This window comes from Lactuca serriola, chromosome 9 (assembly GCF_051521515.1).
Source record: "Lactuca serriola cultivar US96UC23 chromosome 9, Lser_US96UC23_V15, whole genome shotgun sequence".
NCBI lineage: Eukaryota > Viridiplantae > Streptophyta > Magnoliopsida > Asterales > Asteraceae > Lactuca > Lactuca serriola.
In genome coordinates, this window is record NC_136416.1 from 95349443 (window position 1) to 95371713 (window position 22271).

Here is a 22271-nt window from a genome sequence, read left to right on the forward strand (position 1 = left end):
CCCCATCCCGTACTCTCACCTGATGGTACCCTGACCTCAGATCGATCTTGGAAAACCAAGACGCTCCCTGCAACTGATCGAATAAATCATCGATCCTCGATAACGGGTAACGGTTCTTGACCGTCAACTTGTTCAACTCCCGGTAATCAATACACATCCGGTGTGAACCATCCTTCTTCTTGACGAACAGAATAGGTGCTCCCCACGGCGAGCTGCTCGGCCGAATGAATCCCTTCCCCAGCAACTCCTGGAGCTGCGAGGACAACTCTTGCATCTCTGGAGGTGCAAGAAGATAAGGCACCTTAGCAATAGGCGCGGCCCCCGGAACCAGATCGATACCAAACTCTACTTGCCTCACAGGAGGTACTCCCGGCAGCTCCTCGGGGAAAACATCTGGAAACTCGCGCACCACAGGGACCTCCTCAACTGATTTCGGTCTCTCGGAAACCTCCCGCGTATCCATCACATACGCCACAAAACCCTTACAGCCCTGCTGTAGACACTGCCTCGCCCTAGCGGCCGAACAAAAAGCTGATCCCGAACGGGTACCCTCGCCGTACACCGAAAGAACTCCCCCACTATGGTCTCGTATAGTCACCAACTGACGCTCACAGTCGATGACAGCGCCGAATCGGCTCAACCAGTCCATGCCCACGATGACACAGACATCACCCATCGCAATAGGAATCAGGTCAATCGGGAATTCAACCCCGAAAATCTCTAGTACACATCCCCGAAGAACCTCCGTGGCACAAATCACTTTCTCGTCAGCTATAGAAACTCTCAAAGGTCAACTCAACGACTCACGACTAACGCTGATATGCTGACTAAAGGCTAAGGACACAAAGGACCTACTCGCACCCGAGTCAAATAACACTAAGGCAGGCACAGAGTTCACAAGGAAAGTACCTACGCATATAATAACATAAGCATAACATCTCGACATTTAAAATAAATACATGAATTACAACATACCTGCCACGACATCGGGCGCAGCGCGAACCTCCTCCGCAGTCAGCTGAAAGGCTCTTCCCCGAGCCCTCGGGGCCTCGGCCTTCACCGGTCGAGTCGCAGTAGCTCCGGCAGCAGGTGCAGATCCCTGAAGAAGCTGAGGGCACTCGGCCTTCCTATGGCCTGTCTGGTTGCAATGAAAGCAAACCGTAAATCCCTTGGGACACTCCCTAGCAATGTGCCCCTCCTTGCCACACTTGTAGCAAGCACCAGATCGACACGCCCCCTCATGACCCTTGCCGCACTTTCCGCAAGTGCGGCCCTTCGAACCTCCTTTGCTCGCATCGGCGGACTTTATCCGCTTGGCTGTCGGCTGGAACTGAGCCGGTCGCCGGTTCACCCGCTGAGACTCGGCCTCCTCCCTGGCCTGGGTCTCCAACTCGATCTCGCGCTTCCTGGCATTCGCCTGAAGCTCAGCAAAAGTATGGTAAGTGGAGTTTGACACAAACTCCCAGATATCTCTCCTCAACACTCCCAAGTACCGGCTCATCCGAGCCTGATCAGTGGATACCAGCTCGGGGCAGAACATCGCCCTCTCATGAAACTTCCGCGTGATCACAGCAACAGAATCAGTACCCTGCTTGAGGGTTAAGAACTCCTGTACCAATCGTTCCCTCTCCACCGGAGGAACGTACTCATCCCTGAACATGGCAGTAAACCCCTCCCATGTCACTGATGTAGTCTCTGCTAAAGTGAAGTTCGCCGTCACGAACTTCCACCAGTCTTTCGCTCCCAGACGGAGCTGGTTCAATGCGAACCGTACCCTCAAGTGCTCCGGGCATGAACAAGTGTAGAAGCACCCCTCTATATCCGCGATCCACCTCATCGCAGCAATCGGATCCTGCGTCCATTCGAACTCCGGTGGCTTCGTGTTGCTGAACTCTCGGAACAGCAACGAGTCACCCCCCTGTGGCCTAGCAGCGACCACAGCTGCGGTAGCTGCAGCGGTTGCAGCCTCAGTCAATGCGGCGTACCGCTCATCAAACGTCTCCATCAGGGTGGTCTTAATAGACCCAAACATCTCCAGGATCTCAGCCCGGATCGCCGCCGCTACCTCCTCGTGAATCATCTGACGAATCTCCTCGTCACTCACACCGCTCGAACTCGCTCCGTGGCGTGGTCTAACCATGATGTCTCTGAAATACAACATAAATCTATCAGAGACTCCATCGAGTATAATCGTACTCGATAACGCAACCCTACTCAGTCTCCGATATCCAAGGATTCTTACTTGGGCCTCCCACTGACCCGGTGTCTTCGGTAGTACGGGCCCAATACTACCGACCACACCGCATCAGCAGTCATCCCAAATCTTCCTCCCCAAACTCCGGATAGTGAGTACTCTACTTCTGATATGCACTATCTACTCGCGTACTAGCAACGCATCTCATATAGGCAAACTTCCTTAGACTAAGGCATCACAAATCAGGCCACTCTAGTCCTATCATGAATACCTAGTCTTCTAGCATGCATAACAATTCATATCATATAATATTGTAAGGTATTTTGGGGATCTTTACCGTTCGGGCGCTGACTGATCGTACACACTGCTTCTTTCTTGCTTACCACAAAACCATTTACAAAAGTTTATGCCTTTATTTAAAAAGTTTTCCTCAAATCCTCGGTTTGAGTTCAGCTACTCCCGAAGGTGCACCCGAATCTCTCAAACCAAGGCTCTGATACCAATTGTAACAACGCAAATTTTCAAACAATTTTTTTTTTCATTTTAAAAATATATTTATTTCCATTCAAAACAAGGCATAAATAGTTTAAGTATTCTGTCAAATACAAATAGTCAAAATCCCAAGATCATAAAAGCATTCTTCAGTGTGTATCGATCACGCCGGCGCCTTCCCACGGTCCTCGCTAGTACCTGAAATACATGCACAACAACTGTAAGCATAAATGCTTAGTGAGTTCCCCAATATACAACTTACGCACATACGCCTTTCCAGGCCCTGACCTTCCGGTCCATGTGTCTCAGGGGACTTCCGTCCCTGCTGGGTAAACCTTCCGGTCCTACCCACGCCGACCTTCCGGTCCATCACACAATATATTGCCTTCCGGCCCATAACATATTGCCTTCCGGCCCATAATATAATCGCCTTCCGGCCCATAACATACATAGCACATATAACAAGCAGCTTACCACATATAGCATACATATCACATATCATAGCTGACCTTCCGGTCATACAGTCAAACCCTTCCGGGTACAGTATAGTGAGAAGACTCACCTCGCGAATGCTGAAAGCTAGCAAATCCTGAATCACTCGTGCACAATCCGACGAGCTACAACCTCCCTATAACATCACATATCCCTCATTAACACTTATATCTTCTAAGTGTGACTATCCCTAAGAAGTCAGACTTAGGTCAACTCTGGTCAACGGTCAACGGTCAACAGTCAACGGTCAACTCGACCGGACTCGGCGAGTGCCATGGCGACTCGGCGAGTCTAGACGTCCTCCCCAACTTCCCTTGATGTTCCCTTTCTACTCGTCGAGTATCCCTCTTGGCTCGACGAGATCCTTGTGGAAGAATCACGGGGCCACCCCGACTCCACTCGTCGAGTCTGAAGAACAGCTCGACGAGTTCCAGTCAATCTCCAATCTACTCGCCGAGTTTGTTCATCGGACTCGGCGAGTCCATGCCATGCAGTCGATCAAACCGCTTCCTGAGATAAGTTTTGTCCTGAATACACAAGCATGGGACCTTCTGGGCCTCTAAAGGTCCTAATACAAGGTCATATTCGATTGGGTAACAAGGTAATAATCCATCTAATCATCAAATGGGTTCCATAAACCCTAGATCCATGCACACATCAAAATAACAGAAATGATCCGAAATGTTACCTGGATAACGCACCCTCTGTGCCCCCAAACCTCAGAACCCGAATCCCTTGCAGTTCCTTTAGCCAAACTCTTCTCCCCTTGCACCACAACTTCTTCAAGTCACCAATGGTCTTCAATTTTGCTCTAGATGCCCACAGCCGCTTAGGGTTCTTCTCAATCGACTAAAAGACGAACAATGACGGCATATAATGCGTTATATACGACCCAAACCTGAACGGTTGGGGTTTTCGCTAAACAGCGTAGACTCGCCGAGTCCATATCCGGACTCGTCGAGTCCAGTCGCGAACCCGCGACCAAGTCTGCAGTCCTACTCGGCGAGTCTAGGCTCCAACTCGCCGAGTCCCCTCTTAACTCACCCCAAAAACATAATTTAACAATACCTGAGATTCCGGGCTGTTACAAAAAGTCTGGTAAATATGATTATATTTATAAGATTAAGTGTAATTCTGAATTGATTAAAGGGTTTAGATCAATAGCAGAACGAGTAACAAGAATCAAGTAGGCAGAAAGATAAAAGTTTCTCCGTTCTAAGAAGAAGGGAGAGTAGCTTTTATGCTTTATGATAGGTCTTAATGATTAAGAACCATATCTCAATTGATCCTCTAAGTGAGTCTTGGTACAATTGTATGTCCAAGAAGAGGAATCAAGAATTGAAGAAATGGTTAAATCAAAAAGTCAATCATACTTCGTTCCAAAACAAGTCTTAAAGTTAAGATTGTGACATTGAGTGAAAAAGTATTAAGAAGGTTTATAACATTCATTAAATGTGGAAATTTGTGATGTCTTGGATAAGACAAAGACCAACTAGGACCAATTTATGAAGTGTTTTGGTAAAAGCTACACTAACTCTTGAATATTTGTTTGTCAAGAAATGTTTTGACAAGAGAATCGTATATGTCAAGGAGTCAGTGGGAGTCTTAATGGTCTTGAAAGGTTTCAAGAACAAATAAAATAAACCTTATTGATCATCACTAGCACACGAGTTAAGGTTTACAACCTATCGTGATGACATTATTTTGATTCTGTGCCAATCCAATCGAGTTAATTATGCATGAGAGTTCTATGACTTCTCATTTTGAACGCATAAAAGGCAAAGCACCTTAATCAATGAAAGGTACATTGATAGGAAATGGTGAGCTGCTTAACTACTTGGAAGACATGGTGGGCAGCTGTGCTACCATAAGGCAAGAAATCAAGATTGAGAAAGTTCGGTCCATATGAGTTTGAATTTGTTGTAAACTTTGGTTTTAACAAATTCACATGGATAGGAACAAATACACCGCTCAAATCTAAGTGTCATAAGATTTCCTCCTTCATGAAAATGATTGTGAGGAAATGCTTTCACTAAGAAAGATTTTAAGAAGATAGTGATTGTAAAATTGCATTCTCGAATTCAATTATGGTTACGGTATCCCTTTCCATAATTTGAATTGTGAGGTTTGGCAATTAGTCTTAAGTGTTTAGAAACACATATGAACTATCGAAGGCAAAGGTGTATAAGTTCAAGAAGCCTTGATAAAAGATTATCAAAGCACTAAGTATTAGAAACATGGACTTAAGAAATTCAATAGGTATTGTTTTTTCTGAAAGTTAAAATGTTTATGAATACATGTCAAAGCTAGTGGGAGCATAAGTGTTATGTTTTATAATAATCATCATGATAGTGGGAGCATAAATGTTATGATTGTATGATTATTAAGGCACGTATTGCAAGTTGGCAATATTAATTATAGAAAACAAAAGTTATACCTTGCAGAGTAGTAAGGGTTGTAAGGTTGTTTTCCTATAATTAAGGGAGAGAATATTATGCTTCATTTCAAATCTAAAGGATTAGGTAGAGAAATGTTAATAAATTTAGTCAAAGGTACATAGCGGGTTCTTAGAATTTCGATTATGATTACGGCATTCCTCTTCACAATTCGAATTTTGAGAACATAGCAAATAAAACATTATGCGTCGTGTCCCATACGCTTCGGGTATAGGATCGATTGCAAATGCTTTAATGTTTGATCATTCTAAAATTTTCCAAATGTCTAGCGCATTTAGAGGGAAAAAGGGACAAGAATTGGTTTTGACTAAGATAATTAAACAACTATCAAAGGACAATCCAAAGTTCGACAAGGATTGGTCGCTTGTGAGTAGTTGGAAGTATAGTATTGGAAATTATGGAAATGTTTCCATATTGGATGGACCATATCGACATCATTACAAATAGAAAAGATTCTATTAAGAATGAGTTGTCATGAGGAAAATATGGAAGCGTGTTCATATTAGGAAGTAAATATTGAAAATCTATGCTTAGATTAGAAACTATTATGCAAAAGGATGTTCAAAGGAATGTACTTTGAGTGAGAGACATCATATCTAAGGAATTGTCTTGTAACAATCTCCGATAGAGGACTTTGTAATATCATTGGCAATAGTCTCTGTGACTTTGGTGCAGTGACATTACGAAAGGATCATTGCATAAAGTGTTAGAATCTAGCATATTCTATAAGTAGCAAGAATTGATATTCTTACACTTATGGAAAAAGGATTTGGAGTTGTAAAATGAGAAAGATTGGAAATATGTTCAATTGATCTATTTCACAAAGTAAGAACCATAGGTAAACATTGTGTGCATGCTAGGTGCATGGGACAAGTGTAATAATTCAAGTAAGAAGTTGATTACCCGAAACGACAAATAATGAGTAATCAATATGGTGATAAATAAAAGGTGTTTTATTTATGCTCAAAGGTTTGAGGTCATATGGGATTAGTATTATTCTTGTGTTTCACCTTTGCATGTTTTGACTTCCAGAATAATTGAGTTTATTAAGAATAATCGAATTATTCGAACGAGCCACAGTCATTCATATGTTGGAAGTAGATATGAATGAAGACTGTCGTGAATTGGTGTGTGGATTGTCTAGAAGAGTATTAGACATAAGCAAATGTTTGCTGCAACGTTCATGAGTGCTTATGAATATGATTTGAGCATTGGATTAAACCCACGCTCACTTGGATCACTCCATGAATTGTATTACGAGTGATTGGTGAGACGATAACATCTTATATTCTTGAAACTGAGATGTGTGAGTTGTATCTTGCAAATCGGTTGCACATTGATAATATGTAAACACACCAGTAACTTGGTGTTATAAAACATATTGTTGTGTGTAATTCGGTGCGTGAGTGCAAGCGAGCATTGTATCAAAGTTTATCCGTTCCTTTTATTCAAAGTCGGATAAAAGCGATATCTTTGGGCCCCTCGATGGTTTAGTGATGACAAACGTAAATGCTCGGCCGGGCTAGGGCTAATTTGATTTGTTCAATTAGTCAGTCGTCATAAATCGGAAATCGAGATATAGTACAAAGAGAATGATTTGAAATCATATCTCATACGATATCTAGAATGGAGGAATATATGATCCCTTATCTAAGGACACGCGTATTTGATATGATCAGAGTTGACAGCAGCTTTGGAAAGCTACGATTGCGGATCGGGATCCGAAGTCATGCGCAGAATAGTTGTTAGACTTATCCAAGTGGGAGACTATTGGATTAGTGTCTAAGTCCATAACTATTTTGGTATGTACTTGACCGGATGGTGCATGGTCTTTTTGGGTTGCCTTCACCAAAGCAACTTGATTGGAGAAATAAATAGAGAGAGAGAGGTTATTATGATTTATTAATATGTTATAAGAATAATATATTAAAGGAGAAATCATATTTGTTTAATTAATATTGGTCAATAATTAATTAAGAATTAATTTTGTGATCAAGTGTAATTAATTAAACTAGAGGGGCTGAATTGTAATTATGTGATAGCTACAAAATAAGGTAAGGATTATCTTAAATATAGGGTGAACGAATTTAAGGAGATAATGCCTTAGAATTCGAATAGGATAAGGGTTTCTAAGACTTATCTTATGGTTGCTTGGTGGGCAAGCAACTAAATAAGGATAAGGACTAAAACCCTAATCTTTACACCTATATAAACCCCCTAAGGCTCATGAATTCGTCCAAGCCTTCCCAAGAAGTCCTAAGGACGAATTCCTATCTCTCTCCTCTCTCTTTATACCTTCTCCATTTGCCCTTGGTGTTTGTAAGCCATTAGAGGAGTGACACTTGTGACTCTAAGCCTTCCAAAGTCAATTCAAGGAGGAATTGGATTGTTATTGCTATATAACAATCAAGGTAATATCTTAAACCTAATTATATGTTAATATTGATTTCCATATGCTAGAATTAGGGTTTATAGTCTTGGATTCAAAGCATGTACAATAGAGAAACCTAGATCCAAGCATTAGGGTTTGTATGAGCACATAAGATGTCTTATGACCAAAACCCATCGGGTTATTCGTTCTGAACTGAGGTGTACACATATCTATCATACTTATATCGATAAACGTAGTTTTCTTTTAAAAACACTGGTTACTCCCAGTGAGGTAAGTTAGCCTTATTATATAAATAAAACGGGTAAAAGAAAATGTATTGAACTAAATCATGAAGGTACTATTAATACCCTCTAGTAATCAAATCGGTATTTACTTTGAGGTTAGTTCACTTGATTCGTTATTGCAAAAGTAAATCTCTTTTATCTAGGTTGTGAGTTTTATAACCATACAATAACTTGATATGGCACGTAAGGGGGCCAGTATCTTATGACTTTTGTCACCCCAGGCATGTCTGCCTAACTGTAGCTAGCAGTCCAGGTGCGGGATAGTCAGTCGCATCTAGATTTATACACAACAGTCACACTCTCCCTACAAGAGATTCTGGTTACAAGAGGTGGTCCTACACTCTCGAATACGGTGGGAGTGTTACCAAGGATGCGTCTCAAACTTAGACTAGCAAATTTACAAGTAATAATATAGAAAACCCTTTTTTTGATTAACATGAATCCTTTATAAAAGATACATTTTTCTACATGATTCATAAGTTCATTACTCTAGTTTTGGAAACTGTTTCTATGAGTTGATTTGTTAATCATTTGGTAAAACTGTTTTCCGTGTTAAAAGCATTCTGAAAATATAATTATCTTAAGCAAAATAATATATTTTGAGCACAAGTTTCCCTGTACTTTTGCTTGTATTCCCCCCTTGAAAAACATGAAAAACTTGGAAAAACATAGGGTTATGAACTCACCTTGAGTGAATGGTTTGAACGAAGATCGGTATGAGATGTTGAGTGCCTAGTGAAGCCTTGAACACAATTAGATCCTATTTAACATGTAATAAGACATATAGGAGTAAAAATTAGGGTATTTCACGACTAGACATAACGGAAGCCAATCTAGGAGCTTGGAAACACTTAAACTAAGTGTAAAAATCACATGTGATTGAGTGAGGGAGGTGTATGGCCACCTTGAGGGTGTGTGCGGCCCATGAGTCTACGGTCGTACACTCATGAAGAGGGGTGCTTTTGTGGCGTTTTCAAGGCTATATCTACCATCCAAGGGATGTTCTAGGTCCCATACTGAGTGTTACTGCAAGTCTTTTAATTCCTATAACGATTTGGTAATTAAAACTTGATCCTTCACTAATCCTAATGAATACCAAGTGTTCACTCTAATAAGGATCAACCAGGCAATACAGGTAGGAGGCATGACCATTTTAGCATATAGCCTTTCTGAAATCCAAAAAACAAGCCAACACGACCATTCTAGACATCTCTCCCGTAAGTAGAACAATTAACATTATTACTAGAATTATTAGCGAATCTAGTATTTATAGGTTCATAATAATGACTATAATTATGAATATGATTTGAGGCCAAATATGAGCATCAAAGTGGGTGTACGGTCATGAGGATGTGTGTGCAGCCGTATAGAGGGGTGTGCGGCCGTACATAGGGGTGTGTGGTCGTACAGAGGGGTGTGCGACCGTACAAAGGGGTGTGAGGCCGTACATTCTTCATCTATGCCCAAAATGTCAATTTTGAGGTGCTTCAAGGCTAATACCAAGTCCAACTAGCAGATAGAGGCCAAACTCTCACTTTAGAGAGCCTTTAAGGTGTTTACGGCCACCTTATGAAGGTGTGCGGCCGTACACCTTCAAAGGATGAAGAACATGATGAAACTTGATGAATTAAGGCTTAGATCAAGAAGTATTACAAGTATAACAAGCTAGATGATGGAATACTTACGTTTTTGAAGCCTTTGGAGGGTCCTTATATGAAGATTCTAGAGAGAGAAAGTAGTGTGCAGCCAAAAGGGGAAAATAATGAATGAAGGGGTCTCTTCCTATATATAGAGGTGGGTGTACAGTTGAGGGGTGGGTGTGCGGTTGAGGGGTAGGTGTGCGGCCGCACACCCCATGTGTACGGCCGTACACTCCTCCTAAGAGGGTGTATGGCCTGATTTTGCTACTTTACGACTTTATAGTTCATCCCTAATCTCAACCTTCGTTGTACTCAAGCTTAGAACACTTAAACGAACCCTTAAACGGTGTTAAAAGGTGCTGGAGTCGAGTTCAACATTGATAGAAGTTCCGGGTTGTCACATTTCTCCTTTGGGAAAACGACACCCACTCTATCCAACTTGTCAATGTACGATTCTTTTCAGAACATGAATACATACAAAGTTTCCATCTTGATGTCTACATGCCAATAGGGATTGTGTAGTCTCGTATCTTTCAACTTGAGGAAAACATGACGTTGGGAGGGTCACAGGAGAAGGAGGTGGAAGAGAGATGATTTCTAGTTCCAGCATTTCCAAAGGAAGGGAAAACAATCTCACCTTGACTTGAAATTGGAAGACCATCTCTAGAAGTTTGAGGAAAACTATTTTCTTAAGAATGAGGAAGACCATTTTTACCTTCATAAGATATTTTAAAATAAGAGAAAGGGAGAATTCAAGTTAGTTGATTTTAATCTTTAATTATTAACCTATAAATTTTAAATTAAGGCTAGGATCCATATTTTCAATTCAAACTTTGAAGAGGGATGTCGTAGTCAAATTCGAATCTATTTTAGGTAGGTTTAACGCCTGTTCCAGGTATCGTTTAATTTTCTAAGTTTTTAGAGTTTTGTGCTAGGAATCGACGAGTTGGGGAGCCCAAATCTATGAGTTGGGGAGCCCGACTCGATGAGTGGAGATCAATTTTGGATGCGGGATTTAGGTTCTACTCGATGAGTTGAAAGGCCACAACTCGACGAAAAGACGTTGTAAAGAGAAACCCTAATTTTCAGGGATTTGTACCATATTTAAAGAACTTATGGCTCATTTGTAGCCTCTTTCATCGTTCTTACAGCCCAGAGAAACCCTAGTTTGAGTCTTATACCTTCGTAAGTGTGAGAGAGAGAGAGCTTTTGAGAGTGATTTTGGTGTGGTTGTGAAGGATTTTGAAGCTTGAAGAAGGAGTAAAGAGAGAAGCAGTAGATCTGACATCTACTCTGTATTGGCGACCATCTTGAGGTATAAAGTCGCTATGTTGACCTTTAATTGATTACATCTCATTTCATGGATGTAAATGGTCACCTTTGATTCATAATGGTGTCACTTTTGGATTGGACCTTGTTATGAGGATAAGGTTCAGATCTGGACATCCATAGGCCACTATGTACATAAAGTTCCTCACTTTATCTAGCCTTAGCCTTTCGCCATGCCTTAAACTTTGAATAAACCTTAGTTTTTAGTGTTTTAGCATCTTAAGGCCTTGCATGCATGTAAAGTTGGCAACTTTACGTGGAAACTATACCTTAGGGGTTGGATCTGTAGTTTGGGGTCTTGAATCCCACCGGAAAAGACTGAACATGAAAATGACTGAAGGGACTCGACGAGTTGCTTAGCCAACTCGTTGAGTCGGGCAAGGTTCACCATTTTCGAGATACTAAGTAATCTCGGCGAGCTGATTAGGGGTTTCAGACTAGAGATTTCGGCTTAGAGTTTTCGTCCCTTGGACACTGAAGAACTCGACGAGTTACTCGGGTAACTCGGCGAGTCGAGTTGGGATTTCAGTTTTAGGGACCATGAAGGAACTCAACGAGTTGCTAGATGCACTCGACGAGTTGGGTCAACATGGGTTGTTGACCTTGACTTTGAACAGGGTTGACCAAGTTTTTAACTGTGAGGGAATTTATGGTATTCCGGGATTTGACAAGTTAATCACATGTTGGTTATAGGTAGTTGAGTTGGAGTTGCGCGTTGGGACTTATCTGATCTTAGCAGTTCAGCATTCTTGAGAGGTGAGTCTCCTCACCATACCTATGGGTCGAAGGCACCAAGGCCAACCCATTTTGTGATATGTGGTACAGTGATACGTGGTATGATAATTAGTTATGCTAAGTGGTATGCTATTTATATATGTGATACTTGCTGGAAAGACCATGGGGGAGCCCATGTCACTTGGATGTAAGACCATGTAGGGGAGCCCATGCCACGGTGGGAGCCCATGACACCTGGATGTAAGACCATGTGGGGGAGCCCATGGCTTTCCAGCTAAAGAGCATGGGGGAGCCCATGGCACTTAGGTGTAAGACCATGTAGGGGAGCCCATGACATCCTGGAGTAAGACCTTGGGAGGAGCCCATGACATCCTTATATGTTTGTATCCATGACTTATATGGTTTATGTAGCTTTTATAGTTAATATGGATTACGTGATTATGTGGATTGTGTGGGGTATGCTATGGGGAACTCACTAAGCATTAGCTTACGGTTTGTTGATTTGTTTTAGGTACTTCTGAGCCTAAGAGCAAGGGCAAGGCATGATGGCGCGGCATGCACTCTTCGACATTTGATTTGAGGGGACACTCTGATGTATTAAATAAAATGTTAATGATATGAATTTTGAAAACAATGGTCAATGTCACTTCATATTTTATAGAAATGTTTGGTTAATCAAAAATGAAAACTTTATTTGAAAATTTGGGTCGTTACAGTAGGTAAGGCTTTTACCAATTTTAGTCTTATGAAACTCCTAGATCTTTTGAGATTCATTGATTCTTATTAATGACATATTTAATCTCGGATTATGTTCTCACTTTTGTGACTGAGATGATGAGGATCACAAACGAGATGTAAATAACCATGCATACCCGCTTGACAACCTCGATGTCATTTATCATCTCACATTAATATGTCGGTTAACCACACACGCTCCATCAACAACGATAATTCTCGAGATGCCCATCATATCTCTTTATAGTCCCTATTAGTGTGTCGGTTAACCACACACGCTCCACTAACAACATATAAAGCATGATGTGAGTTTTCATGGATTAGCATACTTTTCACATTTTTCCTAAAGTAACTAGAGTGAGATTTTATAAAAGGATTCTAGAACTTTAATAGCATTATACTTTTAATGAGGTTATGTCATATTGAACACGTTCTGCTAACGAACCTTCACCAAACAATGGAGCGGTGGGTGAGAGTGGACACTCATTCAACGACCATTTTATAGGTCGTTGAAACAGATAATTACCAATTAACAACCACATAAATCATACTAGGAAATAAAATCTAAAAAAAACTGAATCTAACAGATCTCACGTCGTGAGAAACAGATGTTCACGGCGTGAGAAACAGTTTTTGTCAAAAACGATTTTGTTCAAGTTCATCCTATGTATAAACATTGTTAGACACACCAAGGTTCTGATACCACTGATGGGTTTTATAGATTACATTAACTATGTGCTTGCGGAATTTCATTTAACATTTAAGGGCACATGCAACCTAAAGGATCTATGTATTTAACACTTTGAATGTGATACGCTATGAAGAACAAAATTAACTTGAACCCAAATGAATCCCTAGTATAATCAAATTACAAGAATTAGGGTTAAATACCTTTGATTTTTTGTAGTAAACAAATCACTTCAATGTCCTTCTGGAAATCATTAGAAAGCAAGCACTAGAAATCTCGTGCCTCTATTGGCTCACACCCAAAACCCTAGAAACCCTAGAATGAAGAGGAGAGAGATAAAAGAAGCATAATTTATGTTCCTAAGCCTTATAGAAAGAGCATGAACGAAATTGAGGTTATAAGGGGTCCTATTTATAGTTTAGGTAACTTAGAGACAAAACAAGATTTGAATAATTAAATAATAGATTTAATCCACATTCAAATCCTTTCCTTATCTACATCTAGGAGGCTTCTGGAAACCCTAAGGAGACTCCCAAAACCGTTCACCCCTTGGATGGTTCTATAATTGCTTCTTTTGTTCAACTATTGAATAATTATAATTCACCTCTTGCACCTTTAATTAATTTCAATTAATCTCAAATTAATTCCAGATTAATTCTGATTATTAATTAATTAATTCTAATTGATTTCGTATTAATTTATTAATCATATAAATTAATAAATCAATTGATCTCATGTTAATTTATTAATTACGTAATAAATTAACATATCATTTATCTATTTCCAGTTAATATAATAATCACATAATATATTAACAGATTATTTATCTCTCTTTCTCCTAATATCATTTCTAGCTATTTATGGTTATAAGGATTACCCAAAATGAACTTTTCTAATAATTCAAGATTATACAAATTTAGTTATTGGCTTAGACAACTAATCAAACACTTCTTGGGGCTCACGACGTGAGGAAAGGTTGCCCACGTCGTGAGGTCAGCTCAGGTGTCATTCCTTAACTGAGATGGCTAGATTGAGTCGTGATGAGTTAGAATCGGATCAAGTAAGCTCTCACAACGTGACCAAGGGCTGGTCACGACGTGAGGATGGATAGTTGACATTATGGGTTGTTGACTTTGACTTTGACCATTGACTTTTGGCTTGGGTTGACTTGTGGTTAAATTCTATTTTTAGAAGGTAGACTTAGGGTTTACCTTGTGTGGATTAATTAGAGGTATTAAGTACCATAATTTCGTTGGGTAGCAATTAGTTGTGGTCGGCGGTTGTAAGTTGAGCGTTAGTCGGCTTGGTGGCTCAGGTGAGTCTTCTTATAATACTTGTAGGTCAAAGGCACCAATGCCGACCCATTGTATTATGTTATAGTATGCTAGTTGTCTTTGTGAATCGTGCATGTATTGTATGTGTATGTATGTATATCGGGCGGGGCCCGATGCCAAATAGGGCCTAATGAGTGTGTTGGGTGGGGCCCATCGCATGATTACTGATAGATCCGTTTTGGGCGGGGCCCGATGGATGTCGGGCGAGACTCGATGTATTTATGTATAGTATAAGGTAGTTTGGGGAACTCACCAATCTTTGTGCTTACAATTTTATGTTTATGGATTCAAGTATTTCCGGTACGAAAGGGAAGGGCCCAGATTAACTACACAACATCCCCCAGAGTTTTCTGCATTGGCAAATTATGATATTTACTATGATGTTTAAATAATATACTCACTTTAATAAGGTTTTGAACAATTCTTTTGTATGATTTACTGTTTTTTCTTTAAATACTATGACTTTTTTGAACGTTACAACCATTTCCAACGAATTGAATAGAAAAAGAGAGTATAGATCAATCACTAACCTTTAAACAAGTGTAAGATTTCTAGTAGCAAGAAGGAGGGCAGAGAATTCGATCACCATACAAGAATTCTTTACCCGAAACACCTACAAATACTTCATCACTTTGAGCCACACCAATGCTCCAAGGATAGAACCTCATTATGAACTCTCTATCTCTCTATCTCTCTCTCTCTCTCTCTCTCAACTCTCAAAATGATTGTTGGCTACCAATAGGGTTAGATTCCTAGATTTTAGGGTTATCATTGTTTACATACTCCATAAGTTACAATCTAGGCCTTCAAAGTATATGACAAAATAACTCGCTAATCTATGTACATGATCAAGAATCATTTATTACAATTTGATTATGATCACTTAACTTTCAACCAAGGAAAATGTTAATTTAATAAAGGAACTTTACAAAACACTAACCTTGATGACAAAAGGAAATTCAGGTCATTTTGAGGGTCTATAAAGTTGCCTATATGTGATTATCAAATAACATTTGATTTGATTTTTAATGCTTATATATAGGCAACCTTATAGACCCTTAAAATGACAAAGAACTCGTTTTTCTTTATAGCTTAAGTGATGTGATTTTGTTATTAAAAAGGTAAATGTTTTGAAGATTTTTTGATGCGTTTGTATTCATCTGAAACAATATTTTATTTTGGTATTATATTGTAAGTGTGTGTGTATGTGTTCGGATTGATGTATACATGTATGCATGAAAAAAAAAATTCTAAAAGTTAGGTTGATCCAACGCTTGAACCAGTTGAACAAAGAATCGGTCATGAGACCGCATCTAATTAAAAAACCGATTTTATAACATTGCTTATAGGTGTATGATAAAAAGTTAATTTCTAAAGTTTGGGACCAAAAACTAAATAATTGAAAATATTGTGGACCATTTGAGTAATTTTGTGATGGTCAATTGTTCAAACAAAGGACTCGGATCACTTGGATCCAATTATTCCGTTTCACAGTTCTAATTAATATTTGGAACAATCCAGAAACGTCTGTGCTCATTACCCGAACCTATAAATACGTCCCCACCTTCTTTCATTACATATCAGCGAAGTTTCTGTTTTCAACTGTGTATTCGTTTTCTCTCTCTATTTTCTAATCCGACTTAGTTTTGTGAGATTTGAGTCTGAGAATGACCGGAAAAAGTGAAGGTCCGGCGATTGGAATCGATCTCGGAACCACGTACTCATGCGTTGGGGTATGGCAACACGACCGCGTTGAGATCATCGCGAATGATCAGGGTAATAGGACGACGCCGTCTTATGTTGCTTTTACTGATAGCGAGCGTCTCATTGGCGATGCTGCTAAGAACCAGGTCGCCATGAACCCGATGAACACCGTCTTCGGTAAGTTTAACGACTCCTTAATGTTTCTCATATATTTTTCTGTTAATCCGATCAACATTAGGTTGAGTGATCAATGCTTTTACGTAAGCGATGCCAGATTTTGTTCCAAATTCAGAATTTGTTTATTATAGTTTAGCTTCATAATTCATCGATGAATCTATTTGCAACTGAAAGTCGTTCAGAATTGGGCGTTTTATGTGACTTGAAAGTTGTTCAGAATTTGTTTGTTATTTTAGCTAGGAACAGGATAAGTCGTAGATCTGATTTTTGATTACTTGAATGTTATCTCATAATTGTTTTCGATGACAAAAACAGACGCCAAACGACTAATTGGTAGGAGATTCAGTGATGCATCTGTGCAAGACGACATGAAACTATGGCCATTCAAAATCACACCAGGACCCGGATAGAAACCAATGATCGGGGTAGATTACAAAGGTGAAAATAAGCAATTTGCAGCTGAAGAGATCTCTTCCATGGTGCTCATCAAAATGCACGAAATTTCCGAAGCTTTCGTCGGTTCATCTGTCAAAAACGCAGTAATCACCGTTCCTGCTTACTTCAACGATTCCCAACGCCAGGCCACCAAAGACGCCGGAGCTATCGCTGGTTTAAACGTGATGCGTATCATCAACGAACCCACTGCTGCAGCCATCGCTTACGGATTAGATAAGAAAGCCAGTAGCGTCGGAGAAAAGAATGTGCTCATTTTCGACCTCGGTGGTGGAACTTTTGACGTCTCGCTCCTCACAATCGAAGAGGGGATTTTCGAAGTAAAGTCCACCGCCGGCGACACACATCTCGGCGGCGAGGATTTTGACAACAGAATGGTCAACCATTTCGTTCAGGAATTCAAAAGGAAACACAAAAAGGACATCACCGGAAACCCTAGAGCTCTCAGAAGGCTAAGAACATCTTGCGAAAGAGCAAAAAGAACTCTCTCATCCACAGCTCAAACCACCATTGAAATCGATTCGTTATACGAAGGTGTTGACTTCTACTCCACCATCACACGTGCCAGATTCGAAGAGCTTAACATGGATCTCTTCCGAAAATGTATGGATCCCGTCGAGAAATGCTTACGAGACGCTAAAATGGATAAACGAAGCGTCGATGACATCGTTCTCGTCGGTGGGTCAACACGAATCCCAAAAGTCCAACAGTTGTTACAAGATTTCTTCAGCGGGAAGGAGCTTTGCAAGAGTATAAATCCCGATGAAGCGGTGGCGTACGGCGCTGCAGTTCAGGCGGCGATTTTGAGCGGCGAAGGTAACGAAAAGGTACAAGATCTTCTACTTCTCGACGTCACTCCTCTCTCACTCGGTTTAGAAACCGCCGGCGGCGTCATGACAGTTTTGATTCCGAGAAACACGACGATTCCGACGAAGAAAGAACAGGTTTTCTCAACTTACTCCGATAACCAACCCGGCGTTTTGATTCAAGTTTACGAAGGAGAAAGAACAAGAACGAGGGATAACAATCTGTTAGGGAAATTTGAACTTTCCGGCATCCCTCCGGCGCCACGAGGTGTCCCTCAGATTTCCGTTTGTTTCGATATTGATGCAAACGGGATCTTAAACGTTTCTGCTGAAGATAAAGTCGGGGGGAAGAAGAACAAGATTACAATTACAAATGATAAAGGGAGATTATCGAAAGATGAGATTGAAAAAATGGTGCAGGAAGCTGAGAAATATAAAGCTGAAGATGAAGAGCATAAGAAGAAAGTTGAAGCTAAAAACGCTTTGGAAAACTATTCGTATAATATGAGGAACACCATTAATGACGAGAAGGTTGCTTCAAAGATTCCGGCGAGTGATAAGAAGAAGATAGAGGATGCAATCGATCAAACGATTAGTTGGTTGGATGCTAATCAGTTGGCGGAGGTAGATGAATTTGAGGATAAAATGAAGGAGTTGGAGGGTATTTGTAACCCGATTATTGCTAAGATGTATCAGGGCGGCGGCGGCGGTGGTCCTGAGACGGCGACGGCGGCTAACTCTGGCACAGCTCCGGCTGGTGGGCCGAAGATTGAAGAAGTTGATTAAATCTGGTATGTGCAACTCTTAATAAACGCGTTTACAACTATGGAAGCGAAAGGTACTTATGTTAATGCATCATCATCTTAGAGCAATGTTTTTAGCTTTAAACTTCACATATCAATTTTTAGGAGTTAGATGAGGCAATGTTATCTAATTCTGCTTATTTTTATATATTTTTTTTTTGTTGTGTACCGGAGATAAGGATAAAAGAAGTCATTGGCTATACATTTTAAGTAAAACTAGTAAAAAAACTTAGGGTTTCTATCCGCGTCGGTTTTTTTACAAGCGGCAGGGATTAAACTTTTCAAACTGTAGAAAATATTGTGGCTAAATTTTGAAAACCACAAACTTTTGTAATAAGGGACCAAAAGTGTAAGAATCGAAAAGTTTAGTGACAACCGTCTAAAACAAAGAAACTTAAGCTTTTGAGAATTAAGGTACTAAAATTGCCAAATTGTGGAAAATATTGTGGCTAAATTTTGAAGACCACAAACTTTTGTAATAAGAAACCAAAAGTGTAAGAATCGAAAAGTTTAGTGACAAGTGTCTAAAACAAAGAAACTTAAGCTTTTGAGAATTAAGTTACTAAACTTGCCAAATTGTGGAAAATATTGTGGCTAAATTTTGAAGACCACAAATTTTTATAATAAGGGACCAAAAGTGTAAGAATGAAAATTTTTAGTGACAAATGTCTAAAATAAAGGAATGCTGAATTTTGAAGAACACAAACTTTTGTAATAAGGGACCAAAAGTGTAAGAATTGAAAAGTTTAGTGACAAATATCTAAAACCAAGGAAGACAAAATTTTGAAGATCACAAACTTTTATAATAAATGACCAAAAGTGTAAGAATCGAAAAGTTAAGTGACAAATGTCTAAAGTAAATGAAGTTTACTATTCCTTAAGCTTTTGAGAGTTAAAGGACTAAACTTGCCAAATTGTGGAAAATATTGTATCTAAATTTTGAAGACCACAAAATTTTGTTATAAGGGTCCAGAAGTGTAAAAATCGAAAAGTTTAGCGGCAAATGTCTAAAACGAATGAACTTTACTATTCCTTAAGCTATTGAGAATTAAGGGACTAAACTTGCCAAACTATGCAAACTATTGTGGCTAAATTTTGAAGAACAAAAACTTTTGTAATAAGAGATCAAAAGTGTAAGAAAGAAAAAGTTTAGTGGCAAATGTCTAAAACAACTGAACTTTATTGTTCAATGGTCGTTCACCACACGGATTTGCAGTGAACACTTCCATTACAAAACTGTTTTTTCATTCCAAATACCATAGAGATGTGAATCTGATTACAATTAAAAAAAAATACACTTTTGAGTTGACATCCCGGATATTGGACCTCCTAGTTAACATTTGAACTGTTAGAATGTTCTTTGTCATACTTAGAATTTTGAAAGAATTTCAGCTTTTTGGGTGTAAGGTAACATCCAAAACTATTAGAATCGGATTTGAAGAAGAAAACCCAAGATAATTAGTAATTTTTAATCATTCTTTTTTTTTTTTTTTTTTTTTTTTTTTTTTTTTTTTTTTTTTGAAATATAACCTGTCCAAACTTTGTTCTAGATTTTCGGACTTGTTAGTGAAATCAAACATGTTATAATTTGGCTTAAGAATGGAAATACTGGAAGTTATTTTTGGCTTAATCTTGAATGTAGCATAATATTTTTGCCTTAAAATCGAAAGTATAATGCTATTTTTGGTGAAAAAGTAAAAAGTCACATGCTACTTTTGGCTTAAAGTGAAAGTAGCATGCCATGTTTCGTTTTAAAAAGAAAGCAACATGCTATTTTTAGCATAAATCACGAAAATTATAACCATGAATCGAAACAAAGTTGAGAATTACTAAGCAACGACTTTAAAAGTCAAAATTGTACCACTTTTTTAAATAGTGAATAGAAGCTTGAACTCGAAACACATGTTGAGATTATCAATATATTTTAGAATAACTCCAGAAAAATGGTCGTTTGAGACTGTTGTCGCATCTCTCCACAGTCATTTAATTAAAACAATGAAATCTAGAGGTTAGTCTTAAAACTTTATAACAACCAACACACTAATACAATTATACATCAATTATATACAAAAAAATAAATTTCAAAATCAGCTTATTCATTAAGTATGCTATTAATTTACTAAACGACAACATTGAGATCCTTCAACTGCACCTTTTGTTGACCACCATTCATAAAAACCTATGTTTTGTCCATTTTTAATCAAGAAGTGAGCCAAAAACCCCAAAATTGAGTATTTTCGAATGCAGAAAATGAACTTATTGGAATTGTTGTGTTCAAAAGTATAAAACTATTATTGTGAATGTAGGTACCTATAGTTAAGAAATATGTACGACAAAATGAAGAAACATTTTGTAGTTAGATATAAGAAAAAAGTACCAAAACGGAGGTTGGAAACTGGAAAGAAAACCTTAAGGGCATTTTTTTTATATTTTCCACTAAACAAAGTGTGCACCCGTGACTTATGGGTTACGCTCATGGTTTCATAAAATACAAAAAGCCGAATTTAATAAAATTTAGTACATACCACTACCAGAATACACCTCACACCTTGACAACAAATGATTTTAAATATCTAAAAATTGCTAAACTTGTATAAAGGTAGCACAAGATGAGAAAGATAGATGATAAATTGATACAAAAGTCCATCTCATAAAGGCTTATATCAAATGAAATTTTCCTTGAAATTTCCTATTAATTTTACAAATTTTAACATAAGTGTTAAATTACTAATACAAAAAACAAAAAAAAAAAAAATAGGGTCTAAGAAAAAAGTCTACCAAAATATAACATTTGACTTTCAAAGTTTAATGGTTTATAAAAAAAAACAAAATAAAAGTAAATGTTATTTCTTGCTATATCTTTCTTAGACCTTAAAGTGCATCGCTATTTCTCGACTTACCAAGCAATAAGATAAGATCATACATGCGCAACACTCTTCATCAGCAGTAATAAAATCAAACACAGCGCATATTTCTTAGATGGTGGTTTAATTACACCATTATAAAGGATGCACCTGTTTCACAAGTAATGTTTAATTATACATAAAGGAGTATAATTAAACATTACTTGTGAAACAGGTGCATCCTTTATAATGGTGTAATTAAACCTACAAAAAAATAAAAAACCAATCATAAAATTTGAAATATAACATAAAATTGAAAGAGTGGGAGCCACATAAGAATGAATCATTTAGATGTTACCTTGTATTCTTTAAATATGGGAAATCTAGATGTTACCTTGTAGTATTCTTTAAATATGGGAAATCTAGATGTGTGTATTAAAGATCATCGCAAATGCTACAGGAAGAATCGAGTATGTGTTAAAAAAAATTATATGTTACAAACTAATTAGTTCTTCAAAAAGAAATAAGTTTGACTATAAAAATCAAAAATCAACTTTTCTTTCTTGAAACTTTAGAAAAGAGGAAAATGTAGCAGCAACACGTGAGACATGCTTATCAATTGGATAACTAATTAAAGAGATCCATATATAAGGGTTTTTGTTAACCCACATTATACCCCTAACATTGTTCATAAAGACTTGATAATGAAAGGAT

The 22271-nt window shown here is 38.6% G+C and overlaps 1 protein-coding gene and 1 pseudogene across 2 annotated transcripts; both read left to right on the top strand.

Annotated features, from left to right (window-relative positions):
* Window positions 1-16365: 16365 nt before the first annotated feature.
* On the top strand, window positions 16366-18908 carry LOC145075236 (heat shock 70 kDa protein 4 pseudogene; annotated as a pseudogene). Its single transcript, XR_013692388.1, has 2 exons — window positions 16366-16652; window positions 16968-18908. The product of XR_013692388.1 is annotated as a heat shock 70 kDa protein 4 pseudogene (transcript).
* LOC145075954 (heat shock cognate 70 kDa protein 2-like) lies at window positions 16439-17062 on the top strand. The gene is made up of 2 exons (XM_079022007.1): window positions 16439-16652; window positions 16968-17062. Exons 1-2 carry the CDS (start codon window positions 16439-16441, stop codon window positions 17060-17062), a joined length of 309 nt encoding a protein of 102 aa, XP_078878133.1.
* Window positions 18909-22271: the final 3363 nt, after the last annotated feature.